This window comes from Nansenia antarctica (assembly GCF_963989245.1).
Source record: "Nansenia antarctica genome assembly, chromosome: 18".
In the NCBI taxonomy this organism is placed as follows: Eukaryota; Metazoa; Chordata; class Actinopteri; order Argentiniformes; family Microstomatidae; genus Nansenia; species Nansenia antarctica.
This window is the reverse complement of record NC_137691.1, coordinates 10,928,791-10,946,283: the sequence shown is the minus strand read 5'-3', so window position 1 is coordinate 10,946,283 and position 17,493 is coordinate 10,928,791. Positions and strand designations below refer to the sequence as shown.

The 17,493-nt window shown below is 47.0% G+C and overlaps 1 protein-coding gene across 1 annotated transcript in view; it reads right to left on the bottom strand.

Moving 5' to 3' along the window:
* atp2b4 (ATPase plasma membrane Ca2+ transporting 4) overlaps positions 1-17,493 on the bottom strand; it is a gene marked incomplete at both ends in the record, with an annotated part of 62,555 nt that overhangs the window by 35,160 nt on the left and 9,902 nt on the right. Inside the window, 6 exons of the mRNA XM_080547890.1 lie at positions 994-1,170; positions 4,923-4,958; positions 7,730-7,855; positions 8,022-8,147; positions 9,035-9,292; positions 9,651-9,848. Coding sequence (XP_080404016.1) covers positions 994-1,170; positions 4,923-4,958; positions 7,730-7,855; positions 8,022-8,147; positions 9,035-9,292; positions 9,651-9,848 — 921 coding nt within the window. The remainder of the gene's footprint in view (positions 1-993; positions 1,171-4,922; positions 4,959-7,729; positions 7,856-8,021; positions 8,148-9,034; positions 9,293-9,650; positions 9,849-17,493) is intronic.

Genomic DNA, 17,493 nt, shown 5'->3' with positions numbered 1-17,493 from the left:
AGACTGTGTGTGTATGCGTCTGTCACTGTCCTTAAGAGCCTTCTGGATCTGCGTGACCTGGGTGTGTGTTCAAATTGTGACAGGAGCTGGTGTTTTGTTCCCAAAGTCGGCAAGGCCATTTTTTTTTTTTTTTTTTTTTTTTTAACAGATTATGAAAGTGCAGATTGTACGCTTTCAAATGATGTGTCGTACATTGAAATAGAATGGAAATAGTTGAAGAAGATATGCTTATTTGAAGGTTGGTACACCTCAAACCAAATAGTGGAGAAAATCGCCCTCGCTAGCTAGCTAGCTACACAAGCTGAGTTCGCTGACAAATGATAATGATAAGCATTAAGAGATCCTAAAACTGTTGTTGGTTATATCGAGTGGGCTCTTCAACACTTTTCGTAATATGAAAAAACCTGAAAAAACATGTTAAAAAAATACAATAATAAAAATCGGGACTTGATGCTTGCCCACTACTCCTTTCACCATCACCTGTCACATATGTGTGTGTGTGTGTGTGTGTGTATGTGTGTGTGTGTGTGTGTGTATGTGTGTGTGTGTGTTCTTGTATGTATGTGTGTGTGTGTGTATGTATCAGTCTCCGTTCTTACCCACCTTCCGTATCTGTGCGCCCTGTTGCGTGTGTTCACATGCGCGTGTGTGTGTGTGTGTGTAGTGGTGTGCGTGTGTGTGTGTGTGTGTAGTGGTGTGCGTGCGTGTGTGTGTGTGTGTAGTGGTGTGCGTGTGTGTGTGTGTGTGTAGTAGTGAGCGCTTGTCTCTGTCTCCGTCCTCACCTGCCTTCCCTATCAGGATGTGTGTGTGTGTGTGTGTGTGTGTAGTGGTGTGCGTGTGTCTCTGTCTCCGTCCTCACCTGCCTTCCCTATCAGGATGTGTGTGTGTGTGTGTGTGTGTAGTGGTGTGCGTGTGTCTCTGTCTCCGTCCTCACCTGCCTTCCCTATCAGGATGTGTGTGTGTGTAGCGGTGTGCGTGTGTCTCTGTCCTCACCTGCCTTCCCTATCAGGATGGCCAGGCGGGTCAGCTTGCCCTGCAGCACAGACTTCTCCTTCTTCGGCACCTGGACCTTCTTCACCACCTTCACCACCTCCTCCTTCTCCTCCGACTCCGCCGCCTCCTCGCTCTTCAGCGGCTGGATCTCCAGAGCAACGCCGTCCTGGGTCTTAGCTGGGGGGAGGGAGGGAGGGAGGGAGGGGGTACAGAGGGAGGCGGAGGAGGAGGGTGGCGGGGGAGAGGAAAACGGGGAGGAGAGGAGCGAGGGAATAGACATTCCAAAAAAAGGGGAGAGGGAGAGGAGAGGTTGGGGCGAAAGGGCAGACAGAGAGGTTGTGGTTCAGTTAAGGTGGAAGGGTGCCAAACGCACGGTCACCAGACTCTGGCCCTGAACAGTGGTCCACATTCAAATGGATGGAGTAGATCTCCAAACCCATAACAGGTCCCTTAGATGAAGTGATCAATTCTGATCTAATTGTGTTGTTAGATCTTAGTCTGTTGGGACAATGCTGCTCCGTAATTAATTCAGCATCTCACCAAAAGAGGTATTCATCCAACCATGTAGACGAGATAGAAATAGATAAGATATTTAGTACTCGGGCGAGTTAATGTTATGCAAAGTACTTCGCCATGAAAAGTTGTATTGCAAAGAACAGGCACATAAAATTATTCAGCAGGGAACGCTTGATATAAAACAAACAAAAAGATTGAATCAAGTTAAGAAGACAGGGTAGTGTCAATCAAAAGTTTGTTGAGACATTTCGGATTCAGAACAAGAGGCAGAGATAAATCCTAAATTCTACAACAACGGCCTCCTGTTGGGGGGGGTTGTCAACGGAAGATAAATGGTCTCGCTACAGAGCTCACTCATGTTTTACAAACGCAAATAGGAGATTTGCATTTGAGCACTTCAATGGCTTACAGATTTGCTCTGTTTGTACTGTGGGGTGCTTTCATCTGTTTGATCTTCACACAGTGCGCATATAACCTAACATCGCACTGTGTTAAACTATTAACTGTGTCTACTATAATATTGAACACACAGAAACAAAACACTGAGTATCAGTGTTCAGGTGATGAGTGATTTTGACACTGCTCTAGAGATAATTAGTGTTGTCTTGCCTGTGGCAAGATATGATTCTTGTTTAATCCTAAAACATATTTACTTGTTGTGTCACCGTGGTGTTCTTTCTTTCATCAGCTACGACAATGATTGTGACAACTGAAAAGTCAATTGTTAATTACAAACCTGACATAATTAACTATTGAAACTGTAGCCATCGAGGTTCTTTTAAGAGCATCCACAGTTTCTGTGTGGTGTTTCATGTATCGTTCGATAACAGCTGGAGAAAATAGTACAATCGACTCCTGGGGATGTTCTTAAGACAGCAGGCAGGAACAACCTTGGTGTCTATACTGGTGTCTACCTTGGTGTCTACGTTGGTATCTTCAACATCTATGGGAGTGCCAATGAGGCTGCCCTTGTATGTAATACTCCCTGGCCCACTCATAACTTGACCCCTGACCTGATGCACCCACAGCATTTGGACCAGACCACCAATCCCAACACAGAACCCAGCAGAACAGAACCGACTAGACACAGCCACACAAGGCACGGACTGGCGGACTGGACTGACGCACGGACGGACGGACGGACGGACCCACTGACGGACGCACAGCACTGAACAGACGCAGCACGGAACCACGGACCACGCACGACGGTTAGGAGGGGGGCGAGTGTGTGTGTCACGAAAAATGAACTCAACAAACAAAGAAAAAAACCCAACAAACTCAAAAGAGAGAGACCCAAAAAACCAAAGTGAGAGATACAACCAGAGATACAACCACCACAAAACAGAGAGAGGACGGACGTGAGGACGAGGTAGAAGAGGCTGAAAATCTCCAGAGGTATTTGAGTGAGAGAAAGAGAGAGAGAGAGAGCGTGAGAGAGAGAGAGAGAGCGAGAGAGAGAGAGAGCGAGAGAGAGAGCGTGAGAGAGAGAGAGAGAGCGAGAGAGAGAGAGAGAGAGAGAAAGAGAGTCAAACAGTGATCGTGAAAAAATATTACAAGACAGCATGAGGTCCTGAGCAACACCCTGGAAAGAGGCAACAGTGAGATAAAAAATAATAAAACAAATTAAAAAAGTAAAAAAACAAAAATACATAACAGAACAAACAACAATCCACAGCCGATACTTCAAGGGTGCAACTCCCACTCATGGCCTTGTCCCAGAGCTAGCTTGGACAAACAGAAGTAGCATTAGGTAGAACAGTATTTTGAATGGTTATGTTCAATCGACTCATTCGATGCTTGGTCCAGGACTAGCCTTCTATATAACACAATGGGCCGGTTTCACAGACGAGGCTTAAGCCTAGTCCTGGACTAAATCACACTTTCGATCTAAAATCTCCATAGAAGATGATTCTTAATCTAGGATTAAGGGATTACGCCTTGTCTGTGAAACCGGCCCTTAATGCAGAGCTACTGCTAAGCTATAGGTTAGCGTTAGGGTTATTTGTTTCCGTCGCTGACACACAGGATCCATAACATACATAGGCATCTTTGGGCCAGTTTCACAGACAAGGCTTAAGCCTAGTCCTGGACTAAAAAGCATCTTCAATGGAGCTTTTACATTGAAAGTGTGATTTAGTCCAGGACTAGGCTTAAGCCTTGTCTGTGAAACCGGCCCTTTATGTTTTTGGGTGAACTACCTCCTTTAACCCTTCACTCTTCGGGTCAATCACTAGATTCCTAAATTTCGTTGTTTGGTACCTGTACTGTAGCAAAGACAATAAAGTCCATTCATTCATTCATAGGGGTGCCTTTTTTTAATGTAAGTCAGAAAGACATTCCATCCATTCCATTCCTCTGGGCATAAGTAATATCTAAATGAATCTCCAGCAATATCTGTCCACCCATCCATAACTAAATATGAACAGAACCATGTTTACTGGTGATGAGATCCAAGGGCGAGGAAGGGTGGCCAGGAGGAGATGGTGGTGAAGGGGGGGGGGGGGGGGTGATTGAGAGGGTGGGTGGTGGGGGGAGGGGGCGTTCTGACTGCAGCAGATGCTCAGGCCCTGGGAGGCTGAGGGAGGAGGTGGGGGGGAGGCTGAGGGAGGAGGTGGGGGGGAGGCTGAGGGAGGAGGTGGGGGGGAGGCTGAGGGAGGAGGAGGTGGGGGGGGGATGAGACAGCTTGCGGAGGTTGGGGGCGTCCAGGATCACACGCCACATGGATACACCCGTATCCCAGCTGACCCGTACAGGCCCGTACAGGCTGGGAGAGCTACACACCCAGGGGCGTTAACATGGAAGAGGGGGTGAGCTGACCTCTTCCCATCACACACACACACACACACACACACACACACACACACACATATAGCCATGTACACACACACGCAAGCAGGCGATCACACAGATATGCAAGCGCAAGAGCAAGCGCAAGCGCACGCACGCACACACACACACACACACACACACACACACACACACACACACACACACACACACACACAGTATCCTTTCCATCTTAAAATAACAATGAAAACGGCAAGTATAAACCTAGCTTTGGCAGAATAATTAACCCTTTCCAGGTCTTACCATATTCGCTTTGTGAAAGACAAGCCTATTACAGTGGTAGTAAACATATGTTCTTATAGCCCCGTTAGCTAAAAAGCTAACCCTGTTTAGCTCACTGGGGTTTGGTGGCAGGTGAGAGTTGCACCCTTTCACAGGTAAAGCGAGAAGAGAGAACCTCCCCTTTTCAGCAGGTGGAGGAAAGTGAGAGAGTGAAACAGATAGTGAGAGAAAGAGAGAGAGAGAGAGAGTGTGAGAGAGAGAGAGAGCGAGTGAGACTGACACGAAACTCCCAGACTGCTGCTGAATGAAGGGGGGAGGGAGGGAGGGATGGAGGGAGGGGTTACCTTTGTTGCGATTTTCGGGGGGTCCTTGTTTTTTACCTGTTCAGACAGAGAGAGAGTGCGGAATGCTGATAACATGGCTTAAAGGAAATTAAAAAATCATAAAACCGAGGGAACATAAAAGATAAATAAACAACAACAACATAAATCCACGTGTGTGTGTGAGCTGGAACGGGCCGTCAGAGGAGAGAGAGAGAGAGAGCACTCCTGGGGGGGTTTGAGGCGGTGGGATGTGGTCGTTGGGAGAGCATCCATCCTCAGGGTCTACTTTGTCTAATGACTAATTAACACTCAGGCCTCGACAGCTCCAGACCGCTGTGTAAAGGCCAGAAGGATGTGTTCAGGAAATGGTGTTTCATCTGTCAAGGTATCGCTTACGCACGCGCACACAGACACAGGCATGCACGCACGCGCACGCGCACGCGCACGCACACACACACACACACACACACACACACACACACATTTTCTCACTTCTGCAGGGAAGTGTGTGTGTGTGTGTGTGTCACTGTTGAGGTGTGTGGAATGTGTCTGTGTGCGTGTGTATGTGAGTGTGTGTGAGAGGGAGAAAAAGAGTGTTAAAGTGCATGTCTGTGTGAGTAAGTGTCTGGGAGTGTGTATGCATGAGTGTATGTGTGTGTGTGTGTGTGTGTGTGTGTGTGTGTGTGTGAAAACGTGATTAAATGTCTTCATGTGTCAGCGTGTGTGTGTGACTGGGGAGCTGAGCGAGGCAGTACAGTTAGGTATGACAGCAGCCGATATGACAGCAGAGTCTATTTTCTGTTTCCATCTATATTTGTGTGTTTTCACCTGTCTAGAAGCAGACAGCAAGTCAAAACTCATTGTGTGTGTGTGTGTGTGTTTTTGCCTTTGTGTGTGTGTGTGTGTGTGTGTGTGTGTGTGTGTGTGCATGTGCGTGTGTGTTTTTGCCTTTGTGTGTGTGCCTGCATTTCCTACAACCTAACCTGATGTGTCTATACTGTGATGAATCCTGCATCGTCATGACAATATCTTATTATGTCATATTATATTATACATTACTCATAACATGAAGATCGTGATGCTGCTCAGGTTTCATGAGAAATTGATTCATAATTGGATTCCGTCTCAGTGTAATCGCCTTGACGATGCCTAGGTTTCAGTGACGTCAGATTTTTGACAGCTCTGCCATGTCGGGGACCAAGTTCCCAGCGGTCTCTGCCAGTCATAGTGGCTTTGATGTGATCTTCGTACGTCTATTTATCTGGGAAATCCCTACGGGCGTTACGAGTGTAATGTCTGATTTACGTTCCATATGTATACGCTGTCACTGTCAATCCTAAGAACGCTCATAACATTGACGCTATCATGACATTGGATGGGAGCTACAATTCAAATGCTACAATTCAAATAGTTATGTAGCTACTCAGCAGGTGTGCTTTCGGACGGAGATACAGTTAACAAAAACAAAACAGCGTCAGAAACTAATCATGGACAACATTATATCATGTAGCTTTCTACTGCTAGCTAGCTCTAGTCCACAATAAGAGGACCGCTACTGTGGTGTAGCTAGCTTACTCACCAGCAAAAAGCATGCTACCTTAAGAATAAGCAAATGACAACTAAAGTCTTTATTAGAGGGATGTGTAACACGTTATGTACAATCTTCTCCTTTATCTAACAACAGGCATTAATGTGTCAACTATTAACGGTCACGACATGAACGGAAGAACTCGCTCGACACGCCACTATCACCACAGGAGCGTTGGTCCTAAACATGGCACAGCCATTACTGTGTGACGTCATGTGAAACTCAAGAATAGTCACTTAGAATAACATTCTAATATTCATATAATGATATGTCAATTAGAACATTATAGGCCAATTGGAATACGCCTGTGCCTTGCCTCTCCCTCCCCTGAAGTGGCCCGTTCAGCCCATTTAGAATGAATGCTTGAAGAACTGAAATCTTAGCAAAAATAAATAAAAAGAATAACTCTTACCAAACAGAAAAGAAGACACGGTTAAAGGGGTTAGTATGGACCAGAAGCAAACTAAAAAGGCAATATAGAGCTACTGTACTGGGAGCCCTTAAGAGTTGGCCTGCAGCATTCACTCAAACATTCATACAATGGCGGAGGTTGTTTACAGAACCTCCACACAACCTTCAACGTTTTCAGCCCAGAATGTTCCTCACAGAGTTTAGAAATGTCAGGTACGAATGTCACTTCTTCGTCTATGGCTTCTGACGTCTGTGATGTCATAGTTTTAGCACGTTTGGAAAAAACAAGAGTTCCAGGATAGGAGGAACAGTGAGAGGAGGTAGGGATGGAAGGAAGAGTGAAAGAGTGAAAACCATAGCTTTCTTTTCTTTTCTTTTTATTTTAAAGTAGGGTCTGTGTTACCAACACTGTGACTGGTCACCCAATCGTAAAAGCGCTAAATGGGAAGGACTGGTCTGGACAGGGCCTTGGGCCGGATGTTCAAAAACTGAGATGTAGAATTAGATAAGGAAGTATGGGACAGCGAGTCGTGGATCAATCCACACAATTATCCAGGAACTGTTCCTGTTCTGGCTCCCGGGGATTTTCCATGACGTCATCCCTGTCCCATCCTTCTTTATCTCGTGGTGGAGTGAACCTGACTGCTGTGGTGTCTTGTCCTTCCGACAGTGTCTTACCTCAGAGAACCCACCACCAGAACACCCATGTTAAGGGAGAGAGAAACCTCCTCAGGACAGATGGAATAGAAAGAAGAAGCGAGTCGGGGAGCGTAACAACCATGTTTCTGTGGTCGTATTTTGTTGCTTGTTTTTTTCATCCCTCGCTCACCTTTCTTGGCTTTCTTCTCCTCGTCAGTGTCGCCGGCGCCCAGGAGGGTGAAGATGATCCCCGTCTGGGAGTTGAGGCCTACGGCCGACACCAGCATTCTACCTGATCCCTCCATCACATGGGTACCTGGAGGAGGGAGGGAGGAGAGGAGAGAGGGGGGGGGGAGAGGAGAGAGGGGGGAAAGAAAAAAAAAGAGAGATAAGATTATTCAGGAGGCAAAAAACACAATCACTGAAGTCAAAAGTGTATCAACTCTCTTCCAATAGAAACAACTGGAAACAGGCAGTCTCACCAGACAGCAGCATGGGGTCCTTCTCCAGGGACTTCCTGACCTGGTCTGATTCTCCGGTCAGAGAGCTCTCGTCGATCTTCAGGTCGTTGCCCTGGATCAGGACACCGTCGGCGGGCAGCAGGTCACCTGTGGAAGAACAAGAGTGACTCCCAGTCCCAAATAAACAACTTCACCATCACCAACATGCTACCCACATATCAGTAATACCGTATGGTATAAATAACAGTATACCATACGGTTTGAATGCGGTTGAATACAGATGCAGTATCAAACGTGTCATCTTACACTGCTCTCTCACGCCGTATCGTGCGAGATAGCGGCTAAACACGGACGCAGTACCTGCAATCTCACACGCCCTATCGGGAAGAGCAGTGCTTGAATACAGTTGCAGTAATAACACTTTTATCTATATCTTTTTTATTCATTGTCTTATTATGTTGTTAAATGTTTATCTATGTATATTCTATATGTATCTATTCTTTTATTCTTAATTACTATCCTTCTTTTTCTATATTTTTTAAAGCTATCTTCACTGTCATTCATACAATATCTTACCGTCCTCATACAATATCTCACTGTCCTCATATACGATATCTCACTGTCCTCATATACGATATCTCACTGTCCTCATATACGATATCTCACTGTCCTCATACGATATGTGACACAGTCTGATCATTTGGTCCTCATGTCGGGATCTGATGTAATGATCGGACTTTTCTTTTGAAAAATGTGAATACATTTCCGCGTTGTTGAAAATCAACGACACGTCGCTAGTATTAGTAGTAGTAACACAAAGTAGTGTTATAGTTAACTAGGTAGCAGTGGGGATTACTCACCCAATCCATTTCGTTGCAGTATTTTGGCTTGACTAGCGAGTTTGTGTTCTCAACAACGTTGAAATGTAGTTCCGTGTTTCAAAACAAAAGTCTGAATATTTTGATTGGTTGCCGACATGCGGACCAAATGATCAGACTGTGTCACATATCTCACCGTCTCCTCAAATGTCTCACCGTATTTGATCTGGGCGATGTCTCCTGTCACAATCTCGGCCACGGGTATCTGGATGACCTGGCCCTTGCGGATGACGGTGAACTTCTGCTCCTGTTCGATGCGACTCTGCAGCCCGCGGAACTGCTTCTCTTTGCTCCAGTCGTTGAAGGCCGTGACCAGCACCACGATGATGACGGAGAACAGGATGGCGGCGCCCTCGATCCAGCCCGCCTGCGCCTCGCCCTCATCCTCCACCCCCGCCGCCGCCTGACCACACACTGGAGGGGTCAGAGCAAAAGGACCGCAACACGACCAGGTCAGTGGGAGTGGGGGGGGGGGGGGGAGGCCACTATACAACAAGGTTCTGAAAACATGACCGTGATAACACACGCAAGTCGTTGTAAAACACTACCATAAGACAAACACATTTTCAGAAGGGTCAAAAACCCAACTAAAGTCACTGAAACAGGGACATAATATTTACATACCACAACACAAACTACATTTATCTTATCTCCATCTCCCCCAAAACACAAAAGGAACAAATAATAAACAATACAAATCTTCATGACCAGACATTCACACTCCCCCCCCCCCCCCCCACACACACACACACACACCCCTGGCTGTACTCACGCTCGCTATCGCCCCCTGGTGGGTGGTAGAAGGACAGGCCGAGGGAGATGATGGCAGCGATCTCCAGGATGATAAGAGTGACGTCCTGCAGGGCCTCCCAGACTAGCGACAGGAAGCTCTTGGCCTTCTTCGGAGGGATGAAGTTCTGCCCGAACGCCGCGTGGCGTTTCTCCAGGTCCACCGGGTTACCGGACAGACCTGAACGACAGAGGGAGGAGATAAAGGAGTTAACACTAGAACAGCCGTGCCTATTTTACCTACTATTAGAGCCACCTCGTTTTTACAATGGGAAGCTGCTATTTACACACAACGGCCACTAGTTGGCGCCTCTTGTAAAGTAGCCTGCCTCCTACACAGAAAAACTGCAAAATAGCTTTATACTAGCTTATCCTGGTGTGATTTTGAAAATGTAAGGATACTGGGTGGTAGAACGCACATACTGTATCTAGGAAAAGTCATGTGAGAAAATGTTATTTTATACAAAAATGATGCTATTATGTTCACTGAAGACTGTATGAATAACAAGAACGGTATGCGATTAAAACTGCAGGTGCTAGATAAAGAGTAACCCTCACTCCCTTCTCTTCAAGGCTAAAGTGAAAGAATTATGCCCTGTATTATCTGTACCCACGTGATGTTGTACAATAACTGAATGTTGAGACTATAAGATGAACCGACCCCATAGAGAGGTGGGCTTTGTGCTTTGAAACCCTATGTTGACTACAGAGACCCCTCTTGCAAGAGTTTAATAAACACTCTGAAATGATTGATAAAGCCTCAGCCTCCATTGGTTATTAATTAACTTAACAACTCATGAAAGGAGGGTCCTGAAATTTGATCGAGTGCAAAGACATAACATTTATTTTACTCACCCACACTTAATGGCTGTTTTAGTGTTAATAGAGTGATACATAAACCAGTGGGAGTTACTGTAGGCTAGTGCGGTAGTGCATAACACTAAACAGACGAGAGCCAGCCTGTTTTCTAGGCAAAACGACATAAGATGGTTATCGTACACATTTTCAAGATTCAAGGCTCAACCTCTCAAATCTTTCGATACTACCAGATCCTGACACAATGTTATTCTCTGGAGAGATGAGCTCTACAAGAGTATGAAAACAAGATCGGAAATGTTGCACGAGAGTGAGTTTGAGGGGATTTGATTGGCTGCTGGAGGGACTGTAAGACCAAAGGTCTACACTAATGCTTTCAAACCTCTCAAACCTTTACATTGGACCTGCTTTTGTCTATGCTTAACCCACAAGAACGTCTGCCTTCTGCCATACCACACAGGGGCTGGCCTCCAGGAAAACTGGCAGTCCAAACAAACCCATCCTCAGCCGATGTCAGCCCCCCCCCCGCTGAGGACCCAATCTGCCAGATAAGCAACGCCAAACGTCTTTGACTTTACAGCTTGACAATAGACAGACCGACACAGACACATCCTCTCTCTCTCTCTCTCTCTCTCTCTCTGTGTTCCGCTCGCTGTGTTCCGCTCGGAAAACTAAACCCTGATTTCTCCAGGGTTGTACAGCAGGGTTGTACTGCTGAGAGGGTTCATCTCTTTTATGTGAGATTACACCGCGAGTAGGGAGAGACAATCAATAATTAAATAATCAAATTCATAAACTGTAAAAAGACAGAGGGCACTCATTAAAAATGCAGAGAGCGTTTTTAGAACAGTAGGGAGAAGAAACACTTTTATTCATCGCAGTTTCCCTGGCTCTGGGATTAACGGTGAAAAAGGATTAGACTGTGAATCGATCGTGTACTGGTCAGAGGTGGAGGATTTAGTCTCTCTCCTTCGTTCATCCTCTCACTCTGTATCCTTGCTCTACCTTGTTGTATTGATCTCCTTACAGTAGCAAGTAGATTAGATAGATAGATGGATGGATAGATAGATAGATGGATAGATGGATAGATGGATAGATGGATAGATGGATAGATAGATACTTTATTTCTCCCCAAGGCGAAATTAAGGCGTTACAGAAGCTCACATCACAAACGTGCAATTGGCAAGAATGTCCACCAGAGCTGTTACCTGTGAATTGAATGTTCATTTCTCGAACATAAGCCAATTCCAATACCAATTCTTGGAAACACCTTTGGAGACGGCGTATGGTAAAGAAATTAACATTCGATTCACGGACAAACAGCTCTGGTTTCCTGCAATTCCATACCAATTGCACGCTCCCTCAAAACTTGTGACATCTGTGACATTGTGCTGTGTGATAAAACTCCACACTTTTAGAAATAATGATGCTGTCTAATCAGCATCTGGATACGCCACACCTGTCGGGTGGATGGATTATCTCGGTAAAGGAGAAGCGCTCATTAACACAGATTTAAACAAATTTGTGAACACAATTTGAGAGAAATAGGCATGTACTGTATGTATTATGCACATAGAACAAGCCTTAGGTCTTTGATTTCAACTTGTGTAAAAGTGGAGCAAAAACAAAACAGTTGCAACAGCTCTGGTGGACATTCTTGGAGTCAGTGTACCAATTGCACGCTCCCTCACAACTTGCGACATCTGTAGCATTGTGCTGTGTGATAAAACTGCCCATTTTAGAGGGGCCTTTTATTGTGACCAGCCTAAGGCACATCTGTGTAATAATCATGCTGTCTAATCAGCATCTGGATATGCCACACCTGTCAGGTGGATGGATTATCTCAGCAAAGGAGAAGTGCTCACTAACACAGATTTCAACACATTTTAGAAGAAAATGTTGTGACAATTTGAGAGAAATAGGCGCAAAAGTGTTGCATTTATATTTTTGTGTATATCTATCTATCTAACTATATAAATATATATATATATATATATATATATCAAAATAATATTAAATAGATCCCAAACTGAGATAGCTAGCGTCTTTACGCTAACGGGGGTATAACTGTTGTAGCACTGAGAGTATCAGGAGAGAGAGAGAGAGAGAGAGAGAGAGAGAGAGAGAGAGAGAGAGAGAAGAGAGAGAGAGAGAGAGAGAGAGAGAGAGAGAGAGAGAGAGAGAGAGCTCCTCCTCCCCTCCTTCATCTCCCCCCCTGGCAGGTGCTGGTGTTGGGCTAGCCAGTCTGCCGGTATGATCCTCCCCTTAATTACCACCCCCTATCATCCCCTATCAGAGCCCTCCAGAACGTCCTTCAACCAACCCCTGTCATGGAGACTCCCGTGGCTTCCACCAACCACTCGTCTCCCTCACAGCGAAAGCCACAACATATGGCGTGCCAAAAAACAACCCCTCTGTGGCCAATAAAAAAAAGGCGTAGGAGGACGAGGAGAAAGAGAGAGAGAGAGAGAGAGAGAGAGAGAGAGAGAGAGAGAGAGAGAGAGAGAGAATGAAGAAAAAAAAACGGTCTGAAACAAAGCGCCGCTGCCAAGCGCTCGTACGCCGGCGATCTGTCATGACGGAAGCCCTCGCCTGGCGATGGGGAGCGATGGAAAGTGACAGAGTATTCTCTGTGGAGATGGAGGAGTCTGCCGAGAGCCGTGTTCTGTTAGACCGGCCCCGGAGTAACTCTGACGAATGTGAGAGGGCCTTGCTGGTGCTTTTTCTTTTTCTTTTTTTCTTTCACTCTTACTTTTTTTCTCCCTCATCCCCTCTGTTCTGGGAGGAGGGGGTGGCAGAGGAGCAGGTGCAGATTGGGAAAGAGGTAGATGGAGAGAGAGAGAGAGAGAGAGAGAGAGAGAGAGAGAGAGAGAGAGAGAGAGAGAGAGGGAGTGGCTGGAGGGATAAGAGGGTGAGAAATGGAGAGAGTAAAAAAGAGAAAGAGAAAGAGAGGGAGGGAGGGGAGGGAGGAGGGGAGATTGATCTTCCCTCACTCAGCCTGACAGGAAATACACGCACGCACGGCAACAGTGCAAGGTGCTGTGAGGTTATGGGACGGCAGCCGCATGAATAATAAAGAGAGGTTGCCGCGGGCAACAGAGGCGGGGGGGGGGGGGGTGTCGGAGAGAGTGTCTGGGACTTCAGGACCTTGCCTGCAAACACCATCACATCAGACGAGCATGACACAGCACACAGCACTGCCCATCGGGTCGCCTAATCCCCCCTTTCATGATCCCAGGTTGCCATTGTTGGTGCAAAAAATTTCCACCTTTTCATTCACAATGTGACAAGACAAGAGTAACAGCGTCCTCTGGCTATTGTGCAGAGAGCTATACTGAATAAGCCTGCAATAACCATGACTCAAACATGGCCTTAGTGGGAGTTGAATTGAACTATTTTGTCATGATTTGATTTCAGCAAAACACACAACTGTGATACGTGGCTCCGAATCAGAAACTTGTGGTGCGCAAAGCACTGTGGGGAGGTGTTATGGCAAAATGGTTGGTAGATTAAACTGAATAAGTGGCCGATGGCTATGGACATTGTCCTTCTACTGCAACCAAAGGCCCAGTTTGATGAGTTGGCTCACTGGAACCTTCCGAGAATTTGGGAACGTGATTAAGAAAAAAGTAGACGAGGGATGTCATGATATTGGTAACGCTCCACGACTGTGTGAGTACGTACTTCCCAGGGTGAAACACACATTGAAATGTGAATATATTTCACATATTCATATTTCATAGGAGAAAGCGTTCTGAAAAGCGTGACCACTTGTGAAGTAAAATGATTAAATAATGGTCTTATTGTCTTTCGCTCATGTTGCGTTGTGTGTGTGTGGATGCAGCTTTCTCTGGATCCCTGCTAATTCCAAGAGACTTGCTGCAGTGGAATGTGTTAGTGAATGTAAAGAAGACTCTTAGGAGGGAAAAAATCGAAGTGAGGAGATTATTTTCCATAGCATAGACACAGCATCCCGCCTTCCTTCCTCCCTCCATCCCTCATCTTTCTCACTCAGCAACTCGTCACCACTACATCCGTCTCTCATTCTCTCCATCCATCTCTCATCCACCCTCTCCATAGATCTTCATTTCCCCTTTGTGCCTCGCAAACTCTCTGTATGTCTCTCTCTCTCTCTCTCTCTCTCCATCCATCCTCTCTCTCTCCCTACTACTCCTCCTCCTCCTCCTCTCTGTTGATCACTCTCACTTCATCAATGTGGTGCTACATATGGCAGCTCATCAGGACACGGGACCTAGCCAATTCTCTCTCTCCATCCTCTCTCTCTCTCTCTCTCTCTCTCTCTCTCTCTCTCTCTCTCTCTCTCTCTTCATCCATCCATCAGGCCCTTTCATTCACTATAAACCAGCCACTACTCTAGTCCCCCTCACTTTCATTTTTTTTATAAACGTTTTCCTCTCCGTCCCTCACTCCTTCTCAATCAACAAAGAAAGTGATTATTTTCTCTCTCCATCCTGGCCATTACTCAGCTAGCTCTCTCTCTCTCTTTCTCTCTCTCTCTGGTGGGATTACTGCGGTAGGTTTTAGAAGCGATCACAGGGTGCTGGGGTTCAGATTGCGCTCCGTTTCTCTGCCCACTGACCTGTGAAGATGATCTCTCTCTCTCTCTCTCTCTTTCTCTCTCTCTCTCTCCACATCACTCCCACCGCCTCTATCTCTCACTCATTTGTTCTCCTTTCATCTTCCACTCCAATCCTTATTCTACCCCATCAAATGTATTTTTCACTTTCCCTCTCCTCTCTGATTCAGTCTTTCCCCATCTCTCCATCCCATTGCTCTGTCCCTCTCTCTCCCTCCCCATCACCCTCTCTCCCTCCCATCACCCTCTCTCTCCCTCCCCATCACCCTCTCTCTCCCTCCCCCATCACCCTCTCTCTCCTCCCCCATCACCCTCTCTCTGATGTCAGTACAGAGTTAAAGGTGATAAACCAGGCGGAGTCCAATAGGGAGCCATATGGAGGGAGGGGGGGGAGGGGGGGTTCCCTGTATTATTCCCATACACACCCTCCCCCGTCTCTCACTGTTCTGCTGCTAATGGTCCGTGCCAGCGTTTTACTGCAGTGGAAGGGGGTGATTTATGCGCTGTGACACTTTTACGGGGTTGGATTAGACCAAGAGCATCCACTGCTTCCCGGAGGAAATAACGGGGGAAATCAAAAAGCTTCTCCGTGACGGAGAGACAGCCGCTCGTCTCGACACACGCACCCCATTTCACAGTCACACCCTGATGGGTCTCCCGCTCCAAGGACAAACTTAGAATTCAATATTAAAAGAATCACCTTTCGCTGAACTCTCTCACTCCTCCAAGAGTGGCTGAATCCCTTCAGTGGGGGGGGGGGGGGGGGGGGGGGGGGTGGTGGTGGCTGCAGACATCAGGGTAGCAGTGTGAACTCTACTGACTAGATGACTAGAACCCTGGAGCCGAGGTTCGATGCAGAACCGAATGACCGGCCACCCCTCCTCTCCTCTTCTCTCTCTTCTCCTCCCCTCCTCCTCTCCTCTCCTCTCCTCTCCTCTCTCTTCTCTCCTCCCCTCCCCTCCTCTCCCTCCTCTCTCCCCTCCTCCCATCCTCTCCTCCCCCCTCCTCTCCTCTCCTCCTCCTGGCTGAAGACTCAGTACGTTCATCGGGGGGCCATGTCGGCACCACAGCTTCCAGCACAACCCACAATGCATGCACGTTAGAATGAGGGATCGTTTGGCACCAAAATGGCCGATAGTTTTTTTGCCAAACTCTGTATATCAACAGCACTGCCACCCACTGCAGCTGAACCTGGATGAGCCCATGGGGAAACACCACAGGGAGCCAATGAGAATCCCCCTCAAGCACTCCTCTGTCATGATAGGCTAACCGCGGGACAGAGACTTCTCTGAGTCACTAAAACTGTTGGAATCCTTCATTTATGCCCCTCAGGGCTCGTTGCCGGGGGCGATGGGTGTCAAGGTGACTGATAATGGACGCTTTTGCAGGGCATGCTGGGAGTGGGTGTCTGTTGTGATGGCGACGGTGAAGAGCGTTAACACAAACCCACTCCAGAGGACTGTGGGAAGGCTGCCTCAGACAGCCGGAGAGAGAGAAAGAGAGAGAGAGAGTGAGAGAGAGAGAAACTAAAATCCCAAAGAGAGTATAAAATACTCGACCGGGGGGGGGGGGGGGGGGATATAATATTTAAAAAACAGCATGTGTCAACCATACTTCACACTTATAATGGATGAAATTGTAGGGAAAGGGGGTGGAATGAGGACCATATGTGGACCAACGTTCATCATTGCTACTGCAGGCCTGTAAACACAACACGCTGTCTTCGAGTCAGTGAGACCACGGACAAACAAACACCACGGACACACACACACACACACACACACACACACACACAAACACCCTCACCACACACACACACACACACACACAACACACACACACATGCATCCGCCCACATCCGTCAGTATCAGACCCTTAACGACGGTTCCACCTTAAGCAGAACACACCCATTTGTTGGAGGAGTCACCTTTCCCATCATGCATGTTGTTTTCTCTCTCTCTCTCTCTCTCTCTCTCTGAGACAGTACAGAGGTCTCGTGGTCCTGAACACATGGGAGGCAGCAGGGCACAGACTCTCCTGGAGGAAGGCCCAAGTCCCCCCGCTCCATCCCTCCCTCCTCCTCCTCCCTGCCTACACTACCTCGCTCTCTATCATTGTCAACGTCTCCCCCTCTCTTCCTTTCTTTCTCCTCGTCCTCCTCGTCCATCTCCTGTACTCCCTCTCTGCTCTCCATCCCATTTCTCTCCAATCAATCGCTCACTGCCACCCTCTCCTCACCCGTCCTCTCCTCTCCACTACCCATTCTTCCACCCTAACCGGTTAATGTGCTTCATCTCTTCTCTCTCTCTCTCTCTCTCTCTCTCTCTCTCTCTCTCTCTCTCTCTCTCTCTCTCTCTCTCTCTCTCTCTCTCTCTCTCTCTCTCTCTCTCTCTCTCTCTCTCTCTCTCTCTCT